Below are 26260 nucleotides of genomic sequence, written 5' to 3' on the forward strand. Positions count from 1 at the left end.
GCTAACAAAGGGTATATAACAAAGTATTGAGATGAACCTTTGTTATTGACCAAATACTTATTTTTCTCCATAATTTGCAAATAAATTCTTCAAAAATCAGACAGACAATGTGATTTTATGGATTTTTTTTTCTCATTATGCCTCTCATACAGTGGGGATCAAAAGTTTGGGCACCCCAGGTAAAAACTTGTATTAAGGTGCATGAAGAAGCCAAGGAAAATTACAGATTAGACATTGTTATAATATGTCAACAAAAGTTAGATTTTATTTCCATCATTTACACTTTCAAAATAACAGAAAACAAAAAAATAGCATCTGCAAAAGTTTGGGCACCCTGCAGAATTTATAGCATGCACTGCCCCCTTTGCAAAGCTGATGTAATGTACCTGGATGAGGATATCACGGAGCAGGTAGTGGATCCTCTACCTGTGCATCTTCACCAGAGCCGCAAGGCAGGATGGATTTGCTGCGGCAGGCGACACCAAGGTCGCTACCCCCGATACGGCCAACCACAAAGGCAACCAGGCAAGGCGAAGTACAGGAGGATGAGACAGAGGCGTAGTCAATGTAGCAGAAGGTCAAGGCAGGCGGCAAAGGTTCGTAGTCAAAAAACGTAGCAAGTAAGTCTGGTAACACGAATAGGCAAAACAGGCAATAGGAACGCTTTCTCTTAGGCAAAGTGCACTGAAAATCCGGCAGGGAAGTGTGGGAGGTGCAGGGACTTTATTAGTTAGTGTCAGGTGCAAACAGTAATTAAGGGCGTACTGGTCCTTTATATCTCAGAGCTCCGTCGCGCACGCGCCCCTAGGAGACGGGGGCGCGCGCGACGGGGCCGAGACACAGGAGAGGAAGCGGCAGCAGTACTGGGTGAGTGACGGGCGCTTCCCTCGATGCGCATCCTGGCCCCGCCGGGAGTAGGAACAATGCCCTCACGCCCGACATGTGCGGCCGGAGCGCAGGCAGTAACAGTTGAGACCTGCCAGTGTCATGGATTGTTCTCAATCATCACCTTTGCTATAAGAAGATAGCAAAACATTTTCAGATGTCAATATCCTCTGTTCGGAATGTAATTAAGAAATGGCAGTCATCAGGAACAGTGGAAGTTAAAGCAAGATCTGGAAGACCAAGAAAAATATCAGACAGAACAGCTCTCAGGATTGTGAGAAAAATAATTCAAAACCCACGTTTGACTGCACAATCCCTCCAGAAAGATTTGGGAGACACTGGAGTTGTGGTACACTATTCCACTATAAAGAGATACTTGTACAAATATGGTCTTCATGGAAGAGTCATCAGAAGAAAACCTCTTCTACGTCCTCACCACAAAAATCAGCGTTTGAACTTTGCAAATGAACATATAGACAAGCCTGATGCATTTTGGAAACAAGTTCTGTGGACCGATGAGGTTAAAATTGAACTTTTTGGCCGGAATGAGCAAAGGTACGTTTGGAGAAGAAGGGGAACAGAATTTAATGAAAAGAACATCTGTCCAACTGTTAAGCATTGGGGTGGATCAATCATGCTTTGGGGTTGTATTGCAGCCATTGGCACAGGGAACATCTCACAAGTAGAAGGAAAAATGGATTCAATAAAATTTAAGCAAATTTTGGATGCTAACTTGATGCCATCTGTGAAAAAGCTGAAGTTAAAGAGAGGATGGCTTCTACAAATGGATAATGATCCTAAACACACCTTGAAATCCACAGGGGATTACATCAAGAGGCGTAAACTGAAGGTTTTGCCATGGCCTTCACAATCTCCTGACCTTAACATAATTGAAAATCTATGGATAAAGCTTAAAAGAGCAGTGCATGACAGACAGCCCAGAAATCTCAAAGAACTGGAAGACTTTTGTAAGGAAGAATGGGCAAAGATACCTCAAACAAGAAATGAAAGACTCTTGGCTGACTACAAAAAGCGTTTACAAGCTGTGATACTTGCCAAAGGGGGCAGTTCAAGATATTAACTCTGCAGGGTGCCCAAACCTTTGCAGACGCCATTTTTTTGTTATTTTGAAAGTGTAAATGATGGAAATAAAATCTATCTTTTGTTGACATATTATAAGAATGTCTAATCTGTAATTTGATGCCTTTTGGAGATTTTTCCATCTTTCCTCGGCTTCTTTATGCAAATTAATAAAAATTTTTACCTGGGGTGCCCAAACTTTTGATCCCCAATGTAGTTGAGGTATACCTATGATGAAAATGACAGGCCTCTCATCTTTTTAAGTGGGAGAACTTGTACAATTGGTGGCTGACTAAATACTTTTTTCCCCACTGTACAGAAAGCAGAAATTTTGTGGTAAGTATATATATATATATATATATATATATATTTTTTTTTTTTTTTTTTCTTTTTTTCTTTTGAGGAATATTTTATAATCTTGACCCCAATCAACACCCACATAATACAATGCTTATCCGTATGGTAAAATAATAGCACAGCTGTACTCAACTGGCAGACCGCCATCACCAGTCATTCGTACCACCTGCTGGCTTTCCCTCATTCATTTGTATTGGTGTCTTTAAGTCCATAGAGGTACAATCCATGTGGTGGCACAGTTCATGTGTGGCAAAGTTCAAGAGGGGGCAGAGTTCATATGCATGCAGGGTCCATGAGGGAGCAAAGTTGATCTGGAGGTACAGTCTATGTGAGGGCACAGTACAAGAGGAGGCACAGTTCCTGGGAGGGCACAGTTTATGAGGGGGCATAGTTCATGTGTGGGCCATGTGGTGGCACAGTTCATGTAAGGGCATAATAGCACAGTTCATGGGGGCATAGAGGCATAGTTCATGTGGGGGCACAGTGGCATCATTCATTAAGTTGGCACAGACACCTCATTCCTTGTTTTAAGTGAAACAAAGATATAATTATTTGGTACAGGGCACAGTGTATGTCAATATTATACCAGGTGCACAGTGTGTGGCAATATTATACTAGAGGCACAGTGTGTAGCAGTATTATATCAGGGGCACAGTGTGTGGCAATATTATACCAGAGGCACAGTGTGTAGCAGTATTATATCAGGGGCACAGTGTGTAGCAGTATTATATCAGGGGCACAGTGTGTAGCAGTATTATATCAGGGGCACAGTGTGTGGCAATATTATACCAGAGGCACAGTGTAGCAGTATTATATCAGGGGCACAGGGTGTGGCAGTATTATACCAGGTGCACAGTGTGTGGCAATATTATACCAGAGGCACAGTGTGTAGCAGTATTATATCAGGGGCACAGTGTGTGGCAGTATTATACCAGGTGCACAGTGTGTGGCAATATTATACCAGAGGCACAGTGTAGCAGTATTATATCAGGGGCACAGTGTGTGGCAGTATTATACCAGGTGCACAGTGTGCGGCAATATTATACCAGAGGCACAGTGTGTAGCAGTATTATATCAGGGGCACAGTGTGTGGCAGTATTATACCATGTGCACAGTGTGTGGCAATATTATACCAGAGGCACAGTGTGGGGCAGTATTATATCAGGGGCACAGTGTGTAGCAGTATTATATCAGGGGCACAGTGTGTGGCAGTATTAAACCAGTTGCATAGTGTGTGGCAATATTATACCAGAGGCACAGTGTATAGCAGTATTATATCAGGGGCACAGTGTGTAGCAGTATTATATCAGGGGCACAGTGTATAGCAGTATTATATCAGGGGCACAGTGTGTAGCAGTATTATATCAGAGGCACAGTGTATAGCAGTATTATATCAGGGGCACAGTGTGTAGCAGTATTATATCAGGGGCACAGTGTGTAGCAGTATTATATCAGGGGCACAGTGTGTGGCAGTATTAAACCAGTTGCACAGTGTGTGGCAATATTATATCAGAGGCACAGTGTGTGGCAATATTATACCAGAGGCACAGTGGGTAGCAGTATTATATCAGGGGCACAGTGTGTGGCAGTATTATACCAGGTGCACAGTGTGTGGCAATATTATACCAGAGGCACAGTGTGTAGCAGTATTATATCAGGGGCACAGTGTATGGCAGTATTCTGGTCGTACAGTGAACAGCAGATTTATGACCTCCACATTTCAGTCGCTCTTGTTCTTTAACCAGCAATATCTATTCCTATTATGAGGTTGCTAGGCATGAACCAGGCCTTAGTATTCAGCTCGCTCTTTCACCAAATGGCAGACCTGGATAAGCGGACCCTCACTAAAATAGTTGAGTACCCCTGTAATAGCACAAGAACATGGAAATGAATATGAAAGAAATGCTCACCTCACCGCGAGACTTCAAAGTGCTTCTCTTTGGTCTAAGCAAAACATCTTTAAAATCAAGTTTGATATCATTGTCTATCCGTGGCATGATTACCTGTAGACGAGGACACACAATTATACCCCTAAACATTTAATACAGATAGAGTAATATTCACAACATAAAAGGATGTATTAGAAGAGAAGCAAATGTTAGTTATTTAGTATATTAGTCATAAAGACTGAACAAGCATGTAAGGGAGTTGGGTAATAAAAGTACTTACAAAAAAAAGAATCCCAGTTAAAGAGGTATTTCAGTTTCAGCAGGAAAGGTCATTCTTTCTAATGAAAAGTTACATTTCCCATAGTTTTCAGGATCTCTGCTTGCAGTCATTCAATAGAATTCCTTACTGGTTACCCCAAGTGGATAAAGAAAACTGTTCTTGTCAAGTGACATTTCGCTACAAGACACAGGTTGGAGGATATGTATAAAAGTGCCGAAAGGAAAAACTTTTTTGGTGCCCAAAGCAACCAATGCTTTCAATTCTGCTTGTTAAAAATAAAAAGTTGCACTGTAACTGGCTGGGGAGGGTTAACAAAGACAGTTTCATTAATTTGCCCATTGTGTTGATCATATGACCAAGAAAGTTTTTTTTGTCAACTGAAAATCGCAAGGGTTGTTTGACAGCAAGCAGAGATCTTACAAACTGTGAGGAATTGGAACAGAAAGTATATTGGCAAATATAGGGCTTTTCATGATACAAAGAACAACCTTTATTTGCTATAACCAGACCACCACTCTAACCCCAGTTGATCCAGAAGAAGAAAGCAATGGAGGACAGGAGAAACAGAAAACCTAGAAGAAAGAAAGGTGATACTGAAGACATAAAATCCTGGCAAAGAATGGAATAACCTCAGCTAACAATAGGTAAAACCCTTCTGATTTGTTGGAGTTCATCAGTATGGAGTTTAAGCAGCAAACTGGATACAACTGGATCTAATACTGAACTGAGAGCAGGGCTATTCCCTCAACACCCCCCCCCCCTCCTCTCATTTCTATTTAGGATAATATTATCTATATCCTTAGTACCAGCTAAGATTATGCTGTTATAGGGGAGTCAGGCTAGGTTTCCACACAGGCTTATTCTGGCATTTATTTGGAAAACTGACACTGCAGTTTTTGAACCAAATTCAAAAAAGGATCCAGTAGGAAGGAGAAGTGTAAGTCCTTCCTTTATATGTCCTATTCCTATTGAATACATTTCTGGCCTTGGCTCAAGAACTGCAGGGGAAAAGATATCCAAAAATTGCTAGAATAAAACCTGTATGGAAACCTAGCCTTAGACTGTCTCCCCTTCACCCCTACAGACCATCATCTGAAGCCAGTGATATCTCATACTTTTTTTTACTTTTCTTATTTTCTTAATTTAGTCTCTTTAGTTGCCTGGCATGTATATAGTTGGATCCTAGGCCCTATGTATCTGATACCCTTACATGATGCTATATGTGTCTTCTTCTTTTATTTGACGCTTCTTTTGCTTGATGTGTTATTGTTATGAAAAACTTAAAAGAGATCTGCACTGTTATACACTTATCCCCTATCCGCAACATAGGGGATAAGTGTCTGATTGCAATCTCCTGTAAAGGGCTCTGCCACACAACATGCTCCCCTCCATGTATCTCTATGGGAGAGACAGAGATGCAGCATTAGTGCATCCCCGCCTCTCTCATAGAGCTGTGTGGAGGGGTCGTGAGGTCGACGACACGCGCATTAGGCGTGGCAATGCCTGGTCCCCCTCCTACAGGAAAGCGCTGGGAGTCCCAATGGTCAGAACCCCTAAGGGATGAGTGTCGAACACTGCAGTACTCCTTTAACCCCTTAAGGACCCAGCCATTTTACACCTTAAAACATTAATAACTCTGGGATGCTTTTAGTTATTATTCTGATTCCGAGATTGTTTTTTCGTGATATATTCTACTTTAACATAGTGGTAACATTTTTTGGTAACTTGCATCCTTTCTTGGTGAAAAATCCCCAAATTTGATGAAAAATTTGAAAATTTTGCATTTTTCTAACTTTGAAGCTCTCTGCTTGTAAGGAAAATGGATATTCCAAAAATATTTTTTTTTTATTCACATATACAATATGTCTACTTTATGTTTGCGTCATAAAATTGACGTGTTTTTACTTTTGGAAGACATCAGAGGGCTTCAAAGTTCAGCAGCAATTTTCCAATTTTTCACAAAATTTCCAAAATCACAATTTTTCAGGTACCAGTTCAGGTTTGAAGTGGATTTGAAGGTTCTTCATCTTAAAAATACCCCACAAATGACCCCATTATAAAAACTGATCAAAATGATATTCCGTCAGCGTTTTAACCCTTTAGGTGTTTCACAGGAATAGCAGCAAAGTGAAGGAGAAAATTCACAATCTTCATTTTTTACACTCGCATGTTCTTGTAGACCCAATTTTTGAATTTTTACAAGGGGTAAAAGGAGAAAATGCATACTTGTATTTGTAGCCCAATTTCTCTCGAGTAAGCACATACCTCATATGTCTATGTAAAGTGTTCGGCGGGCGCAGTAGAGGGCTCAGAAGGGAAGGAGCGACAAGGGGATTTTGGAGAGTACGTTTTTCTGAAATGGTTTTTGGGGGGCATGTTGCGTTTAGGAAGCCCCTATGGTGCCAGAACAGCAAAAAAAAAAAAACACATGGCATATCATTTTGGAAACTAGACCCCTTGAGGAACGTAACAAGGAATAAAGTGAGCCTTAATACCCCACAGGTGTTTCACGACTTTTGCATATGTAAAAAAAAAACTTACCCCATAAGTTGACCAGAAGTGCACTACGGGCAAACTACAATGCTCAGAAAAGAAGGAATCATATTTGGCTTTTTGAGAGCAAATTTTGCTCGGGGGCATGTCGCATTTAGGAAGCCCCTATGGTGCCAGGACAGCAAAAAATACCCACATGGCATACTATTTTGGAAACTAGACCCCTTGAGGAACATAACAAGGAATAAAGTGAGCCTTATTACCCCACAGGGGTTTCACGACTTTTGCATATGTAAAAAAAAAACTTTTTTCCACTAAAATGCGTGTTTCCTCCCCAAATTTCATATTTTTGCAAGGGTTAATAGCAGAAAATACCCCCCCCAAAATTTGTAACCCCATCTCTTCTGAGTATGGAGGTACCCCATAAGTTGACCTGAAGTGCACTACTGGCGAACTACAATGCTCAGAAGAGAAGGAGTCATATTTGGCTTTTTGAGAGCAAATTTTGCTCGGGGGGCATGTCACATTTAGGAATCCCCTATGGTGCCAGGACAACAAAATAACCCCCACATGGCATACCATTTTGGAAACTAGACCCCTTGAGGAACGTAACAAACGGAGTCTGTTTCTGACCGTTTGAGTGGACACATGCACATTTGTGGCCTGCTGGAGGTCATTTTGCAGGGCTCTGGCTGTGCTCCCCTTGTACAAAGGCGGAGGTAGCAGTCCTGCTGCTGGGTTGTTGCCCTCCTACGGCCTCCTGATGTAGTGGCCTATCTCCTGGTAGCGCCTCCATGCTCTGGACACTACGCTGACAGACACAGCAAACCTTCTTGCCACAGCTCACATTGATGTGCCATCCTGGATGAGCTGCACTACCTGAGCCACTTGTGTGGGTTGTAGACTCTGTCTCCTGCTACCACTAAAGTGAAAGCACCGCCAGCATTCAAAAGTAACCAAAACATTAGCCAGGAAGCATAGGAACTGAGAAGTGGTCTGTGGTCACCACCTGCAGAACCACTCCTTTATTGGGGATGCCTTGCTAATTGCATATAATTTCCACCTGTTGTCTGTTTCATTTGCACAACAGGATGTGAAATTGATTGTCAATCAGTGTTGCTTCCTGAGTGGACAGTGTGATTGACTTGGAGTTACATTGTGTTGTTTAAGCGCTCCCTTTATTTTTTTGAGCAGTGTATACATCTGTATGATGAGTGTGCACGTTCAGGCAAACACCAGAAAGATTCCCACCTACAAATTGGCAATTGCAACAGAGCTCAGCACTTGGGAGTGTGGTATATTGTCACTTTTGAGCATTGCCATATGCCGAGAGTAATGTTGGCTGGCAGAGCAGGTGAATTCAGGCCCATCCTGTGGATAGGAGCTCACCTTTAGGGTACGTTCACACATGCATATTTTCAGCAGCTTATTATTTTGCAGTAAAAAATCTGCAGCAAAATACACATGTGCGAATTTACCCTTATATTACCCTTCACACACAACTGAAGTGATTTAGTGAGCATACCCTAAATCTCTGAGGTAAGGCTGGGTTCATACTGTGTTTGTGCTTCCGTCACAGGTATCCATCCGCATCCTGCCATCAAAGAATGTATAATGTGGCAGGGAGCAGCAGATGACATTCACAGGGCTCAAAAAAAGTAACTCAGTGACTCCGTTATGGATGTATGAGCTATTTTAGGCGGACTCAAAAAGCGTAGTCTGCTGTACTGTCCAGTCAACTTAAAGGGGTACTCTGGTGTTCCAGTGTTGGGAACATTTAGCTCAGAACGCTCGGAGCCGGAGGCTGTGTTTTTGATGTCACGGCCACACCCCTTCCATTCATGTCTGCGGGAGGGGGCGTGTTGGCCGACACGCCCCCTTCCATAGACATAAATCGAGGGGGCGTGGTGTGATGTCATGAGGGGCGTGGCTAGGGGATAAGTGTCTGATCACAGAGTGTCCAACAGCTGGGACCCGCAATTGACTGTATAGGGCCCCAGCTATTTACCTGTCCTGGACGAGAGTGAGTGACAGGCCGCTCAGCCAATTACCGGCTGCAGCGATGTCCCAACTCTGCGGGTGACTAACTAAGCAGGCCGATACTTGTTCTATTCGATAGGGGATAAGTGTCAGATAAGTTCCCTGGAGTACTCCCTAAAAACAGTGCATACATTACTTTTTGAACAATGTTACTAAGCGACACAATTCGGCCACTGAAATGAACTGCCCCCTCTGCCCACTGTTACTCTATACATGAGAAACACGTTTTTTGGCAGTATGAGGACATATACCCGACACACTGCGTAAATACAGTGTGGATCGAGCTTAAGCACTATTTTTTATTTTACCAACCAGAAACCCATTGAATCCCATGGGGATCATCAGGCTTAGCGGGTGCTTGTTGTGCAGCAGATCCCCCCTTTTTTTTTTTTTATCATTATGATAATTATAATTTTTCTGCTTCCAGATAAAGTGGACAAGTAGAAAAAAAATGAAGATGTGAGCATAGCCTTAAAGGGGTACTCCCGTGGAAACCTTTTATTTTTTAAGTCAACTGGTGCCAAAAAGTTAAACAGATTTGTAAATCACTTCTATTAAAAAATCTTAATCCTTCCAGTTCTTATTAGCAGCTGTATGCTACAGAGAAATCCAAAAAAGAAATGCATTTCCTCTGATGTCGTGACCACAGTGCTCTCTGCTGACATCTCTGTCCATTTTAGGAACTGTCCAGAGCAGGAGAAAATCCCCATAGCAAACATATGCTGCTCTGGACAGTTCCTAAAATGGACAGCAGAGGTCAGCAGAGAGCACTGTGGTCACGACATCAGAGGAAATGCATTTCTTTTTTGGATTTCTCTTTAGTATACAGCCCCTAAAAAGTACTGGAAGGATTAAGATTTTTTAATAGAAGTGATTTACAAATCTGTTTAACTTTCTAGCACCAATTGATTTAAAAAATAAGAGGTTTCCACGGGAGTACCCCTTTAAGGCTATGCTCACATCTTCATTTGTTTCCTGCTTGTCTACTTTATCTGGAAGCAGAATAATTATAATTATCATAATGATTAAAAAAAACTAAACGGGGGATCTGCTGCACAACAAGCACCCGCTAAGCCTGATGAACCCCATGGGGGTACCCCTTTAATACTACTTCTATGTGGGTACATGCTGGGGCAAGGGTTGCCGTCCAGTGACCTTGCAGATATCAAGGTCATACTATCTTCTCCACTAAAGTGACATTGGGCTACAAGACCAAGGTGAGGACAGGAGAAAGCACATGACAGCTAATGTCATACATGAAGGAAAGAAGGCGGCTTGTCATGAAGAACACACGAGAACACGGAGGAAGCAATGAATCACGGGAAAGAAGGTGCATATCGGTATGACAGGCGGCGGAGAGCATAAGATAGCGAAAAACAAGCAAAGCCGGAGCAGTATACACACCTATTACTTTACGTACACCTACGGAGCGGTAACGAGCGTTGTGACGTCACGCCTCCTGTCACTGGTAACTTCCTGTGACCTGGGCATCTGCTCCGGAAGTGATTCGGCATAGAGGAAGGCACGGGTCTACCGCAGTGAGGGATTCACAGAAGCCGCCAGGATGCTGATTAAAGTGAAGGTGGGTGTCTAGCGGCCTGTATTGCCGGTAGCCTTATCCCGACGGGCAGCGGGGGGGACGGAGAGCATAGTAGCGGCTGTAGAAAGTGATGACGACTACGTGCAGTGTATTGGGTGTACAGCGGCGGAATCCATTGATCTGAAGTAATATATATCTATGCGCCATGTAGTGATAAGGGATGATGAGGAGGGTGGTCCGACTCTATGTTGTAGGGATTATATATTATAGTATTGATCGGTTTTCTTACTGTTACAATAAATCTTATAAAAGTAGCTGTATCACCGATGGCAGCCATAGATGTGGGGTTAAAGGGGTATCGCCATGTAAGCGCCTTATAGTGAAGGAATGGACTGCTTGTCATGGACCAATCAGCTTTATAGTCGCCTATCCTGTGGATAAGAGCTTTTGAAGATGGGACTATTGTTCCAATGTTGGAGATTGATGAATGAAGAGCAGCAAGATGCCTTCTTACAATGCTGTATTAGTCCAGTGGTCTCCAACCTGCAGACCTCCAGATGTTGCAAAACTACAACCCCCAGTATGCCCGGACAGCCAAAGGCTGTCCGGGCATGCTGGGGGTTGTAGTTTTGCAACATCTGGAGGTCCGCAGGTTGGACACCACTGTATTAGTGAGTCATAGGGGCAGAACCTGGTGGCTTCTTCCCCACCCTGCCAGCCCTGATTGCTCTATACCCACACAGAGATAGAGAGAGCTCTATTAAAGGTGTATTCCAGGAAAAAAAACGTTATTTTTAAATCAGCTGGCTACAGAAAATTAAACAGATTTGTAAATTACTGCTATTATAAAATCTTAATCCTTCCAATAGTTATCAGCTGCTGAAGTTGAGTTGTTCTTTTCTGTCTGACAACAGTGCTCTCTGCTGACATCTCTGCTTGTCTCAGGAACTGTCCGGAGTATAAGAAGTTTGCTGTGGGGATTCACTCCTATTCTGGACAGTTCCGGAGACGGGTGTCATCAGAGAGCACTTAGACAGAAAAAAAAAAACAACTCAACTTCAGTAGTTAAGTACTGGAAGGATCAAGATTTTTAATAGAAGTCATTTACAAATCTGTTTAACTTTCTGGAGCTAGTTGAGGGAGATTTTATTTATATATATATATATATATATATATATATATATATATATATATGTGTGTGTGTTTTTGCCTGGAATACCCCTTCAATCCAGATTTGTTGAGGCGAGGGAAGCAGTGGGAACCAGTGACTTGTCTTCATCAGTTAGAACTGCTATTTGCCATCATATTTGCTCTAGATATCAGTCTGACTGCTCAGTGGTGATTGTCATTATTTTTCTCATATATATAATGTTATTTTTAGTTCTTTATGGCTGTGTGCATAATGATTTGCTATTGTCATTCTAGACGTTGACTGGGAAGGAGATAGAAATTGATATTGAACCCACTGACAAGGTATTGTACCTCGCCGCCTTCTTCTACTGGTAAAAGGTTGTCTCAATTTATTTTCCTCTGTGGTGCCTGTTGCTTATACAGTGCTCTTGTTAACAAAACAACTAGTAGAAAACATACTGGCAGTTTAAAGGGGTATTCCAGGAAAAAACTACCGTATATACTCGAGTATAGGCCGAGTTTTTCAGCACGATTTTTCGTGCTGAAAACACCCCCCTCGGCTTATACTCGAGTGAACTCCCCCACCCGCAGTGGTCTTCAACCTGCGGACCTCCAGAGGTTTCAAAACTACAACTCCCAGCAAGCCCGGGCAGCCATCGGCTGTCCGGGCTTGCTGGGAGTTGTAGTTTTGAAACCTCCGGAGGTCCGCAGGTTGAAGACCACTGCGGCCTTCAACATCATCCAGCCCCCTCTCACCCCCTTTAGTTCTGAGTACTCACCTCCGCTCGGCGCTGGTCCGGTCCTGCAGGGCTGTCCGGTGAGGAGGTGGTCCGGTGAGGAGGTGGTCCGGGCTGCTATCTTCACCGGGGAGGCCTCTTCTAAGCGCTTCGGGCCCGGCCTCAGAATAGTCACGTTGCCTTAACAACGACGCAGATGCGTCGTTGTCTAGGCAACGCCTCTATTCCGGGCCGGAAGCGCGGAGAAGAGGCGCCCCCGGTGAAGATAGCAGCCCGGACCACCTCCTCACCGGACAGCCCTGCAGGACCGGACCAGCGCCGAGCGGAGGTGAGTACTCAGAACTAAAGGGGGTGAGAGGGGGCTGGATGATGTTGAAGGCCGCAGTGGTCTTCAACCTGCGGACCTCCGGAGGTTTCAAAACTACAACTCCCAGCAAGCCCGGACAGCCGATGGCTGCCCGGGCTTGCTGGGAGTTGTAGTTTTGAAACCTCTGGAGGTCCGCATGTTGAAGGCCGCAGTGGTCTTCAACCTGCGGACCTCCGGAGGTTTCAAAACTACAACTCCCAGCAAGCCCGGACAGCCGATGGCTGCCCGGGCTTGCTGGGAGTTGTAGTTTTGAAACCTCTGGAGGTCCGCAGGTTGAAGGCCGCAGTGGTCTTCAACCTGCGGACCTCCGGAGGTTTCAAAACTACAACTCCCAGCAAGCCCGGACAGCCGATGGCTGCCCGGGCTTGCTGGGAGTTGTAGTTTTGAAACCTCTGGAGGTCCGCAGGTTGAAGACCACTGAGGGCGAATGATGAGAAGAGGATGATGAAGGGGGGGGGTGTGGGGATGATGAAGGGGGGTGGGGATGATGAAGGGGGGGGTGTGGGATGATTACAAGGGGATGATGAAGGGGGGATGTGTGGGATGATAAGGGGATGTGTGGGATGATGACAAGGGGATGATGAAGGGGGGATGTGTGGGATAAGGGGATGTGTGGGATGATGACAAGGGGATGATGAAGGGGGGATGTGGGATGATGACAAGGGGATGATGAAGGGGGGATGTGTGGGATGATAAGGGGATGTGTGGGATGATGACAAGGGGATGATGAAGGGGGGATGTGTGGGATGATAAGGGGATGTGTGGGATGATGACAAGGGGATGATGAAGGGGGATGTGTGGGATGATAAGGGGATGATGAAGGGGGGATGTGTGGGATGATGACAAGGGGATGATGATGAGGATGTTAATGACGGGTCTGGATGATGACAGGGGGGGATGAGGTACTTCCCACCCTAGGCTTATACTCGAGTCAATAACTTTTCCTGGGATTTTGGGTTGAAATTAGGGGTCTCGGCTTATACTCGGGTCGGCTTATACTCGAGTATATACGGTATTTATTTTTTTTATCTTTTTTTTATTATCTGGCTCCAGAAAGTTAAACAGATTTGTAAATTACTTTTATTTAAAAAAATCCTTAATCCTTTCAATACTTATCAGCTGCTTAAGTTGAGTTGTTTTGTCATTCACACCACATTTTTGACATACAGTTCCCATATCAGGTTTTTGATGAAAAACTGATTCCTCAAAACCGGGCTAAACTGTATCAAAACGTGTGTACAAATTTTAACCCATATACGATTTAAAAAATGATATCCGGTTGCATCCGTTTTTAAGAAAAAAAATAAGTTTTTAACTTTTCACTCCATTATGAATAAAGTTTCACATGTTTTGATTGAAATTCCAATAAAAAAAACTGTGCAAAGTCAAAAACCGTATGGAACCGTACGCACATACGGTTCCCATTGACTCCCCTGTTAAAAATAAATAAAAAAAAGTGTACTGTTTAATACGCTTTTTCACCCTGACAAAAAACCGTGGTAGGCTACGGTTTTGGGTAAGGGAAAAAACTTAAGCAGCTGATAATTATTGAAAGGATTACGATTTTTTAAATCTGTTTAAAGGAGTAGTCTGCACCAGAGTACTCCTTTAAACAGATTTGTAAGTTACTTCGATTAAAAAATCGTAATCCTTTCAATAATTATCAGCTGCTTAAGTTTTTTCCCTTACCCAAAACCGTAGCTCTGTCCAAAAAAATGAAAATAAACCATCACTCACCTTCCTGGGTTCCCGCGGAGCTCCACTACAGCTGATCAGTCCTCTGGTCCATCTTCTTCATACTTCTGTGTGAACGAAGCGTCACATGGCGCTCAGCCCATTATGGGCCGAGGCAGAACATCGCGGTGGCCGGCGATAGGCTGAGCACCATGTGATGCTTCGTTCACACGGAAGTATGAAGAAGATGGACCGAAGGACCGATCAGCTGTAGTGGCGCTCCGCGGGAACCCAGGAAGGTGAAGGGTTTATTTTCATTTTGTTTGCAGCCCGGGCAGGACGGAGCAGTAGTCTGCACCAGAGGACTCCTTTAACCAGTTGATATATACATTTTTTTTTTCTGGAATACCCCTTTAAGTTGGTATGTAGATTGTGAGCCCCATTAGGGACACGAGTGAGCTCAATCTTTGTACAGTTTAGCCCATTGTGTATTATCGACAAATCACAGGTTGCGATTCTAGTTTACTTAAAGTAGCTGTCATCAAACCCTATGTTCTAAACAAACGCAGATTATATTCCCTAACTACTCCTAACACCCCTTCCTACCCTTAAAAAATTTAACTTTAAAAAGCTCTGTATCATACCTTTCCCTTGCTCACATTGTGTGAGCTCTCGGCAGGAGAAAGTGGGCGTTCCCCAGCAGGTGTGACGTCACTGAAGCCTGTGAGAGCTGTGCCTCGCCATGCCCTACACGCACTTCCTGAGTTTGGTCTCCTGCTAGGTCGGGAGGAGACCAATCTAACTGTTTGACTTGCGGCAGGGAACAGAACGGAGCCACATAGTGGTGGTTTTTCAATCACGTTAAAAATATATAAAGGTTGAGAATTTTAACAGCAAGTGGATAGCAAAGTGTCTTAGAATTACATAAGGAAAAATATATTCAAAGTTTAGTGACAGGTACCTCCACCTTTGTTTCTGAGCTCATCCACAGTTCTGGCTGTATTTTGGTGTTACATGAGCAGCGGCTACTAGGTGTCTGCCACAGCCAATCGCCTGAAAACAGAGCATGGCCGCTAATAACGCTGCTCATCTAACACCTGAACTCCAACCACAGTCAAAACAGAGAATCAGTAGATTATTGACAGATATGGGGACACTAATGCAGTCACATTATGTGACATGTGGCATCCTGGCTCCTAGATTCATAACAAATTTGTCAAGCCCTGTTCTATATAAATTAATACGATGTTGGTTGACGGGACACAGTAATTACAGTGGTGACCTCAGGGCTCTCTGTCTGGAAGCCCCACAGAGAATTAACCCCTTAAGGACAATGGACGTAAATGTACGTCATGATGACGTGGTACTTAACGCACCATGATGTACATTTACAAGCCGCCATGACTGTGAGCACCGGGCGGGTACACGCGTCATGTGTGGCAGGTCCCGGCAGCTATCAGCAGCCAGGGACTCGCCGGTAATGGCGGACATCCGCGATCGCGCAGGTGTTCAGTATTAACCCCTCAGATGCCGTGATCAATACAGATGCGGTACTTTCAGTGCGGTACTTTCAATGGATGATCCAATCGCCTGCAGCGCTGCCGCGGCGATCCGGTCATCCAGCATGGCGGCCGGAGGTCCTCTCACCTGGCTCCGGCTGTCTCCCGGGGTCTTCTGCTCTGGTCTGAGATCGAGCAGACCAGAGCAGAAGATCATCAATAATGCTGATCAGTGCTATGTCCTATACATAGCACTGAACAGTATTAGCAATCAAACGATTGCTATAGATAGTCCCCTATGGGGACTATTAAAGTGTAAAAATGAAAGTAAAAAAAGTGAAAAATCCCCTCCCCCAATAAAAATGTAAAATGTCCTTTTTTTCCCATTTTACCCCCATAAAGTGTAAAAATAAATAAATACACATATTTGGTATCACCGCGTGCGTAAATGTCCGAACTATTAATATATAATGTTATTGATCCCGTACGGTGAACGGCGTGAACGTAAAAATGCTAAAGTGCAAAATTGCTACTTTTTTGTCACACTTGGTTACAAAAAAAGATTAAAAGTTTTATAACCACAAATGTGCCATCAATAAAAAGTACAGATCATGGCGCAAAAAATGAGCCCTCATACTCCCGCTTATATGGAAAAATGAAAGTTATAGGTCGTCAAAATAGAAGGATTTTAAACATACTAATTTGGTTAAAAAGTTAGCGATTTTTTTATTTTATTTTTTTAAGCGCAACAATAGAAGAGTATGTTATCATGGGTATCATTTTAATCGTATTGACCCACAGAATAAAGAACACATGTCATTTTTACCGTAAATGTTTACTCGTCATTGCGGGCTCTCCCTGCCTCCCCCAGTCCTGAGTCGGATACAACAATCAAATTAATATTCATTTATTCATGTTTGCTCATCTTAGCAAACTCCTATGCTGCACTGTAATCCAATCGGGATCGCAGGAGTGCGCATGCCCACTTTGTGATCAATACAATGCGCCATGTGACATATTTGGACCTATCGTAGCATGCATAATTATGCTAGCATACGGAGTATGCTTATTCACAAAACAGTTTACACATTTATCCCTTCTACTTCCTTCTATTTGCTTCTACTCTTGACAGTTCCTGACACAGACAGAGGTGTCAGCAGAGAGAACTGTGGTCAGACCGAAAAGAAAAACTCAACTTCCTCTGTAGTACAAGCAGCTGATAAGTACATAGAAGTAATTTTACAAATCTGTATAACTTTCTGGAGCCAGTTGATCTGAGAAAAATTGTTTTCCACCAGCATACCCCTTTAAGCAAAAGAAAGCTGGTTTAAGATGAGCAATCTTAAGGGGAAACTGACAGGTTGTTCCATCCGCACTAAAGCCAGTACACTTGGTTATAGTTTGAGTGGACACCTCCTCCACCTAAGCCCACCCACTTTTTTTTAAAAGTAGTGTAGGTGGTGCAAATAGGATAAAAAATGTGCATGTTCATTGCATAGAAATGAACAACCTATATATGCCAGAAATCTGTCTGTCTGAGACCAACCTGATGACAGATATTTTCGGAACAGTACCTACTTCTTTTACTTCCTTTCACCAATTTTTATTAAATAAAATTTCCTATGCAGGTGGAAAGGATTAAAGAACGAGTGGAAGAAAAGGAGGGAATTCCTCCACAACAACAGAGGCTCATTTATAGTGGAAAGCAAATGTAAGTATTATTTGCACCCCAATACATTAACGTTGGCCCAGATATTAGTTTTTTTTTTTTTTTTTTTAAGACAGTCCGGTTTTGCTCAGAACAACCAATCACAGCTTAGCTTTAATTTTACTATAGCTTGTTAACCCCTTAAAGACGCAGCCCTTTTTCACCTTAAGGCCTGAGCCCTTTTTCGCAATTCTGACCACCGTCACTTTACGAATTAATAACGCAAAAACGCTTTTACCAAATATTCTGAGATAGTTTTTTCGTGACATATTCTACTTTATTTTGGTGATAAATTTTCGGCGTTACTTACATCCTTTTTTTTGTGAAAAATCCCAAAATTTCATGAAAATGTAGAAAATTTTGCATTTTTCTAATTTTGAAGCTCTCTAATTGTAAGGAAAATGGATATTCACAATAAATGTTATTTTTCTTCACAAATACAATATGTCCACTTTATGTTGGCATCATAAAATGGACATATTTTTGCTTTTTGAAAAAATTAGAGGGCTTCAAAGTAGAGCAGCAATTTTCAAAAACATTCATGAAAATTGCTGAATCTGAAGGGACAGATGTTACAGAACTACAACTCCCAGCATGCCTGGGCAGTCCAGGCATGCTTAGAGTTGTAGTTTGGCAACATCTGGAGGGCTACCATTTGGGCACCACTGTTACAGTGGTCTCCAAACTGTGACCCTCCAGATGTTGCAAAACTACAACTCCCAGCATGCCCAGACAGCCTTTGGCTGTATGGGCATGCTGGGAGTTGCAGTTTGGCCTTCCTAGTGGTTGCCGCAGTAAAGATCGTTTTACTTTCACTTTCAATTACCCCCCCCCCCCCCCCACCCGTCGATTCCCTACCTGATCCAGTATCCAGCAGTCTCCAGCGAAGATCCAGGGTCCCCAGGCATCTTCTCCTGCAGGTACGGCCTCCATCTTCTTCCCACGATCCCCTCGACATCCAGGGGCGGGCAGAACGGGGGGTTGCCATGGCAACCCCCTGTCCTGCGCTGCTATTGGTCAGAACTCTGTTCTGACTAATGGCAGGGCATAGGAGGAGATCGCAGCTCTGCGACCTCACTCCTATCCCTTAGGCTGATCGGGGCTGTCACTGAAAACTCCGATCAGCCCTATTTTCCGGGTGATCGGGTCACCAGAGACACGATCAGCCCAGAATTGGAGAAAATCGCATGTCTGAATTGACATGTGATTTTCTCCTATCATCGACATTGGGGGGGGGGGGGGGGGTCTCAGGACCCCCCTGGGCGATGTGCCGGGGTGCCTGCTGAATGATTTCAGCAGGCATCCCGATCCGGTCCCCAACCGCCTAAATGCACTAACCTTTTTAGTTTTGTTTTTTCATCCAGTTTTTTTATAAGCCATGATTTTTTTAAAAAGGAGATAAAAATGTTTTATAAAGTATATTAGAAAGGTTAATGTTTTGCCAAGATGTACGACATAAGTTTTAGTGTCTGACAGTACCCATTTAAGATATTAAGGCTGAGCTGTGATTGGTTTTTATGGGCAAAACCAGACAGTTTGGGTTTCAGGCAGATTGATTTATCTGGGCCTTACTGTAGGGTACAATTCATAAGTTATATGTAAACTAGGTGCACAGTGACGTTCTGTAAAAATAGGGAATATGTCAATTTTAATGGTTATGGAACCTTTACAATAAGACTGGAACCCCCCGTTCTTAAATTTTTCTTTCATTTTTGCTGAATGTAAAACCTAGAACTGACAGCTATAACCTTTAACCCCCTTAAGGACACAGTCCAGTTTGGCCTTAAGGACACAGCCAATTTCTTTTTTGCCTTAGTTTTTTTTCGCCTCGCATTCTAAGGCTGGGTTCACATATATCAATTGTCCGGCACAGTTTCCCTCCAGTGTGCCCCAGAGGGAAACTGATGTTAGAACTGAGCCCATTCATTTCAACGGGACAGTTCAATCATCCAACATCTTAATTTTGGTTGGACATGTTGGAGGGCACCAAACAGGGGAACACAGACTGCTGCTTTCCCCTGTCCGCCGTCAAGAAACAATGGACACCGGATGCTATACAACTGATTTTTTCATCAGTTGTGTAGAGATATAACTATGCTGGACATATGTGAACCCAGCCTAAGAGGCATAACTTAACTTTTTTCATTTACAGACCCATATGGGGCTTGTTTTCTTGTTTTGTACTAATGACATCACTCATTTTACCATAAAATGTATGGCACAACCAAAAAATATTTTGTGTGCTTAAATTGATAAGAAAACCACAATTATGCAACTTTTGGAGGGTTTTGTTTTTACACTGTACACTTTACGTCAAAACTGACATTTTCTTCCGTAGGTAAATACGATTAAAGCAATTTGTAATAGAAATACGATTTCTATTATTGTACTGCTTTTAAAAAAATTATTTTTTTAAACAAAATTATTTAAAAATTGCCCTATAACTTTCTTATTTTTTCCATATACAGGGCTAATGTTTTGCACTGATCTGTAGTTTTTATTGGTACCACGTTTGCGCATATATCACTTTTTAATTAAAACTTTTTAAATTTTGTTTGGTAAGATGGGAATAAAGTAGTAATAATTTTTCATTGGGGAGGGGCTTATTCACTTTTATTAAAACACACACACATATATATTATATAATTGTAATTTTTTTTTGTTCCCATGTGGGACGATTTATTGCAGTATTTTGATTGCAAATACTGAACAGTGTTATGTATAGGCATAGCACTGATCCGCATGATCTGCGGTCTACATCTCTGGTCTGCTAGAAGGCAGACCAGAGAAGAGCGCAGCAGGCAGCCCGAGCAGGTAAGTGGAGCTTTGCTGACCATATTAAAACATCAGACCCCCTTAAATGCTCCATGGGTGGTCCCGTGTGTATGTACACCCCCTACAATAATATTTTTGTAAAAAGAGAGCCTATAGTTACCTTGAGAGACTCGACTAAAGGCAAAATAGAATATGTATTAAGATTAATTTTGCATTGGAAAAGTTAGTTGACTTTTTATGGTATAAAATCCCTTTTTGGTTTTGTCTTTTTCTTTGTCATAGGAATGATGAGAAGACCGCTTCAGACTATAAGATCCAAGGAGGTTCAGTTCTACATTTGGTCCTTGCACTTAGAGGGGGTTGCTGAGACATCACTAATTCCCTTATGCAGTCCTTTTATAAGTTTCAGCTGTTGAGGTATCGCATCCCGAGGTCCTGTGGTGTAGGACTGTTATCTCCAAACCTCTGCCAGCTTGTTTGTATAATAATGAGATTGTGTTGTTACGGTGTGTTATGTATGTTTGCCCTAAAATAAATGCTCCTCCAAATATTCCACATGTCAGTTGATTTTATGATAGGCCATTTAAAAAGTAAGGTGGTTCAAGGGTTTTTATTTTTTGTTTCTTTTTAAACTTCACAGCTCACCCAGTTAGACTTAGGATAAAAAACAAGTAGAAAAACCAGCGCTCGGGGACGGTTCGTAAGATAACAGTCAAACCATATTATGGTATATTATCATTGGGGTAGACTTACTTCACTAGGGGAGATGTGTAGGTGGAATAGCCTTTCACATCATCCCCTTCCAGGAGAGTTGTACAGAATGGCCGGGCAGCCCGTGGGTATGTAGAATAGGGTTTATTGTGACGTGTTTCGGAGGGCTTACAGAATCGCCTCCTTCCTTCCAACAGGTTGTATGCTTGAGGAAGGAGGCGATTCTGTAAGCCCTCCGAAACGCGTAGCAATAAACCCTATTCTACCTACCCACGGGCTGCCCGGCCATTCTGTACAACTCACCTGGAAGGGGATGATGTGAAAGGCTATTCCACCTACACATCTCCCCTAGTGAAGTAAGTCTACCCCAATGATAATATACCATAATATGGTTTGACTGTTATTATCTTACGAACTGTCCCCGAGCGCTGGTTTTTCTACTTGTTTTTTATCCAAGATATACGGACCACGGTTCTGTGATTCTGGCTCACCCTGCGCCCTCCCTAAGGGATGTCCACATGACGGAGATTGGTTCAGTTTATAAGCATGAAGAGGACTCTAGGTGTTAGTGGGGGATCACTGTCCTGTGACCTCCCACATACACCGGGTGAGTACACACCTCTTACACTTTCATTGGTTTTTGGGATTCGAGCACCGCCCTTTTTCTTTTTACCTACTATATTTTCCAGTTAGACTTAGAAACAACTGGGCACTTCTTGTTTAGAACATGTAGCAGTCACCTTAACATAACTAACATAAGATGCTATGTTTGTGGATATGCCATACATAGTTATGAAGAAAATACCCCTTTAATGATGTTCCCTGTTTTGACTTTGACCAAGCCCCGTCTTTTTAATTTTTTTCCAAATCTGACATATGGGGACCTGCCATTCTCACAGCTCTGCGCAGCTAATGCTAGTGTCGTCGACCTTACTAAGAGGTTGATGGACACGCCCCCTCCATTCAGCTCTATGGGAGAGGCGGGGATGCACAAACACTGCATCTCCCCCTCTCACAGAGAGAGACATGTTGGCCGTGGCATCACGCTGCAGCCGACACGCCTCCTGCATGGGCAGTTGAGGCCCCCTAAAGGAGATCGTGAGGGTCCCAGCATTTCGACCAGTAACTGTATTCCAGTAAGCAGAGCAGTCCATTAAAAAAGTCTGAACACTTTTTAGGCTATGTTCACATGGTGGAATGTCCACACGGAAAAGTTTCATGTCTATTCTTTGTCGACTCCTGAATCGGGATTCCTGCGGGAGATGAAATTTTGCGGTGTGAATGGGACAGTGGAATCCCATTGAAATGTATGGACTAAAACTTCATACAGAATTTACATGCGGAATTCAATGCAGAATTCCATGCAGAAATACTGGCGTGTGAACATGGCCTAAGGATATGAATTACTGGAACCATGTCCTGTGGTCTGATTACACCAAGATAAACTTATTTGATTCAGATAGTGTGAAGCGTGTGTGGTGGAAACCAGGTGAAGAGTACGACAAGTGTGTCTTGGCTACAGTTGAGCATGGTGGTGGGAATGTCAGGGTCTGGGGCTGCATGAGTGCTGCTGGCACTGGGGAGCTGCTGTTCTTTGAGGGAACCGTGAATGCCACATGTACTGTGACATACTGAAGCAGAGCATGATTCCCCCCCCCCCCCCCCCCCCTATTCCAACATAACCCCAAATACACCTCCAAGATGATCACTGCCTTGCTAAAGAAGCTGAGGGAAAAGGTCATGGATTGATCAAGCATGTCACCATATCTACACCCTCTTAAGCATCTGTGGGGCATCCTCAACGGAAGGTGAGGTAGTGCAAGGTCTTTAACATCCACTAGCACCATAATATTGTAATGGAGGAGTGGAAGAGGACTCTAGTAGCAACCTGTAATGCTCTGGTGAACTCCATGCCCAACAGGCTTAAAGGGGTACTCCGGCCGTTAAAGGGTAGCTCCCACCATCCTCTTTTTTTTTTTTTTTTTTTTTTCTGTCCCTGCCTATTGCCCATCTATCCCTAACCCCCTCCCTGCCTTTATTTTTTTTTTAATTATCTTAAAAATGGCATTTTGTCTGCCTGGTAGTGTGCTCACTACCAGGCAGACTTCCCCAGCAGGCACCACGTCACTGATGCCTGCTGGGGGCCGAGTTCCGCCCATAGTTCTCAGGACAGGGTGCCTCCAGCTGTTTCACCACCACAACTCCCAGCATGCCCTGACATCTATTTGCTGTCAGGGCATGCTGGGAGTTGTAGTGGGGAAACAACTGGAGGCACCCTGTGTTGGAAGACACCCAGCCCCCGACCAATATCGCTCCCCCCTCCCCCTCACCTGTGCCGGACCATGAGCGGGGGTCCGTAGCAAGCAACAAGTGTATGCCCGGCTTCCTGTCATGCCCGTACACTCTGGAAACTGTTTCTGGAGGATTGAAAGTCCTCCAGAACCATAGAGAGAGTTACCAGAGTGTAGGAGCATGACAGGAAGCCAGGCATACACTTGTTGCTCCATATAACGCGCTCCCCCCGGCAATGACAGGACAGAGCTGCAAGGAGCAGTGAGGAGGCGGCGTATCCCCACTGGAGCCGGGGCTGTAAGCAGAGGTAAGAGCCATGTGCCTCCCTGCTGCAGGGAGAATATGCAGCAGGGAGGCGGCCAGTGTGAGAGTCCAGGGAGCCAATGCGCAGCCCTGGATTTCACTGTGCTCGCTCTCGCCTGTTTGATTGACAGGCGGGAGCGAGCACCGCAGTGACTGGAATTTTCGACTCATTTGCCAGGCTCAAATGAGACTAAATTCTGTAGTGACGTCACTGCCGAATGCATTCGGCCACTAGGAGGGCGACCCCTAGTGGCCGAATTTAAAAGTGATTTTAAACTGGTTTAAAATCACTTTTTTTTTATTAAACTATATTAGAGATATGTTGTAGTACTTAAGTACTACAACATATCAATTTTTTTATTTCATGACAGTGCCCATTTAAGACATCTTATCCCCTATCCAAAGGATAGGGGATAAGATGTCTGAGGGCGGGACCCCCACTATCTTTCATGCAGTACCCTGCTATCATCAGCCTCTGGAGCGAACATTGCTCCGGGTCTGATGAATCATGATCACGGGGCTGGAGTATTGGGACGTCCCGCTCTGCCTCCTCAATGCAAGCCTACGGGAGGGGGCGTGGCGGCTGTGAGGTCAAGATACTCTGGCTCCGTGATCGTGATTCATCAGACCCGGAGCGATGTTTGCTCCGGAGGCTGATGATAGCGGGGTGCTGCATGAAAGATTGCGGGGGTCCCCAGCAAGGAGACCCCCGCGATCAGGCATCTTATCCACTATCCTTTTGGATAGGGTATAAGATGTCTTAGGGCCGGAGTACCCCTTTAAGACGGTGCTATGAAAGAAGTGGCCACACAAAATATTGACACTTTGGGCCCAAGTTGGTCACTTCCACACAAGAGTGTTTTGTTGCCAAGGTTTAGAGATTAAAGGAGTACCCAGTGGAATTTTTTCTTTCCTCTGTGCTCGGGCTGCAAAAAGAGCAATATCAAACTTTAAAGAGTACCTGTCACCAAACAAAACTTTTAATATTTTGCTCCTTATGTAAAGTCATGGCTGTAAATGTTGGCACCCCTGAAATTTTTGTAGAAAATGAAGTAACACGTTTTGCTATACACATGTTTATTCCCTTTGTGTATTGGAACTAAACCAAAAAAGTAAATTGGACATAATGTCACAAACTCCAAAAATGGGCTGGACACAATTATTGGCACCCTTTCAAAATTGTGGATAAATAAAGATTGTTTCAAGCATGTGATGCTCCTTTAAACTCACCTTGGGCAAGTAACAGTTGTGGGCAAAAATCACACCTGAAAGCAGATAAAAAGGAGAGAAGTTCACTTAGTATTTGCATTGTTTGTCTGTGTGTGACACACTAAGCATGGACAACAGAAAGAGGAGAAGAGAACTGTCTGAGGCCTTAAGAACCAAAATTGTGGAAAAATATCAACAATCTCAAGGTTACAAGTCCATCTCCAGTGATCTAGATTTGCCTTTGTCCACAGTGTGCAACATTATCAAGAAGTTTGCAACCCATGGCACTGTAGCTAATCTCACTGGGCATGGACGGAGAAGAATTTATAAAAGGTGTCAATGCAGAATAGCCCGGATGGTGGATAAGCAGCCCCAAACAAGTTCCAAAGATATTCAAGCTGTCCTGCAGGCTTAGGGAGCATCAGCACGAACTATCCGTCGACATTTAAATGAAATGCTATGGCAGGAGACCCAGGAGGACCCCACTGCTGGTACAGAGTCATAAAAAAAAAGCAAGGCTACATTTTGCCAAAATGAACTTGAGTAAGCAAAAATCCTTCTAGTAAAACGTCATGTGGACAGATGAGACAAAGATAGAGCTTTTTGGTAAAGCACATCATTCTACTGTTTACCGAAAATGGAATGAGGCCTACAAAGAAAAGAACACAGTACCTACAGTGAAATATTATGGAGGTTAAATGATGTTTTGGGGTTGTTTCGCTGCCTCTGGCACTGGGTGCCTTGAATGTGTGCAAGGCATCATGAAATCTGAGGATTACCAATGGATTTTGGGTCACACTGTATAGCCCAGTGTCAGAAAACGGGGTTTGCGTCTGAGATCTTGGGTCTTCCAGCAGGACAATGACCCCAAACATATGTCAAAAAGCACCCAGAAATGGATGGCAACAAAGCGCTGGAGAGTTCTGAAGTGGCCAGCAATGAGTCCAAATCTAAATCCAATTGATCACCTGTGGAGAGATCTTAACCCCTTAAGGACCCAGACCATTTTCACCTTAAAGGGTTACTCCGCTCCCCAGCATCCGCAAAATTCCACCTCACACCAGAACATTGAGTTTCAGGACGCTGTGTGCGGGCTTCCATGTTCAGGCCCGCCCCCTTGTGATGTCACGGCCTGCCCCCTCAATGAAAGTCTATGGGAAGGGGGTGCGATGGCTGTCACGCCCCCTCCCATAGACTTGCATTTAGGGGGCGGGACGTGACATCACATGACTGGGCGGGAAATAACGAGGGGGCGGGCGTGAACACGGAAGCCCGCACAACAGCGTTCAG

At 43.7% G+C, this 26260-nt stretch overlaps 3 protein-coding genes across 3 annotated transcripts in view; 2 read left to right on the forward strand and 1 right to left on the reverse strand.

Moving 5' to 3' along the window:
• Positions 1 to 10531, reverse strand: part of GMPR2 (guanosine monophosphate reductase 2) — a 34178-nt gene extending 23647 nt beyond the window's left edge. Inside the window, exons 1-2 of the mRNA XM_056525764.1 lie at positions 10429 to 10531; positions 4233 to 4325 (exon numbers count right to left, since the gene is read on the reverse strand). Coding sequence (XP_056381739.1) covers positions 4233 to 4319 — 87 coding nt within the window. The 5' untranslated portion in view covers positions 4320 to 4325; positions 10429 to 10531. The remainder of the gene's footprint in view (positions 1 to 4232; positions 4326 to 10428) is intronic.
• NEDD8 (NEDD8 ubiquitin like modifier) lies at positions 10499 to 21005 on the forward strand. The gene is made up of 4 exons (XM_056525778.1): positions 10499 to 10606; positions 11990 to 12037; positions 17601 to 17683; positions 20738 to 21005. Exons 1-4 carry the CDS (start codon positions 10589 to 10591, stop codon positions 20820 to 20822), a joined length of 234 nt encoding a protein of 77 aa, XP_056381753.1. The 5' UTR covers positions 10499 to 10588; the 3' UTR covers positions 20823 to 21005.
• Positions 21006 to 21411: 406 nt separating this feature from the next.
• TM9SF1 (transmembrane 9 superfamily member 1) overlaps positions 21412 to 26260 on the forward strand; it is a 29416-nt gene continuing 24567 nt past the window's right edge. Inside the window, exons 1-2 of the mRNA XM_056525804.1 lie at positions 21412 to 21522; positions 21624 to 21773. Coding sequence (XP_056381779.1) covers positions 21713 to 21773 — 61 coding nt within the window. The 5' untranslated portion in view covers positions 21412 to 21522; positions 21624 to 21712. The remainder of the gene's footprint in view (positions 21523 to 21623; positions 21774 to 26260) is intronic.

Source organism: Hyla sarda, chromosome 1, assembly GCF_029499605.1.
Source record: "Hyla sarda isolate aHylSar1 chromosome 1, aHylSar1.hap1, whole genome shotgun sequence".
Lineage (NCBI taxonomy): Eukaryota > Metazoa > Chordata > Amphibia > Anura > Hylidae > Hyla > Hyla sarda.

Excerpts from the sequence above, each read along its gene's own strand:
- NEDD8 (XM_056525778.1), top strand. Across the intron at positions 12,038-17,600 it reads ATATTGAACCCACTGACAAG|GTGGAAAGGATTAAAGAACG; the intron begins GTATTGTACCTC and ends TTTCCTATGCAG. Across the intron at positions 17,684-20,737 it reads ATTTATAGTGGAAAGCAAAT|GAATGATGAGAAGACCGCTT; the intron begins GTAAGTATTATT and ends TCTTTGTCATAG.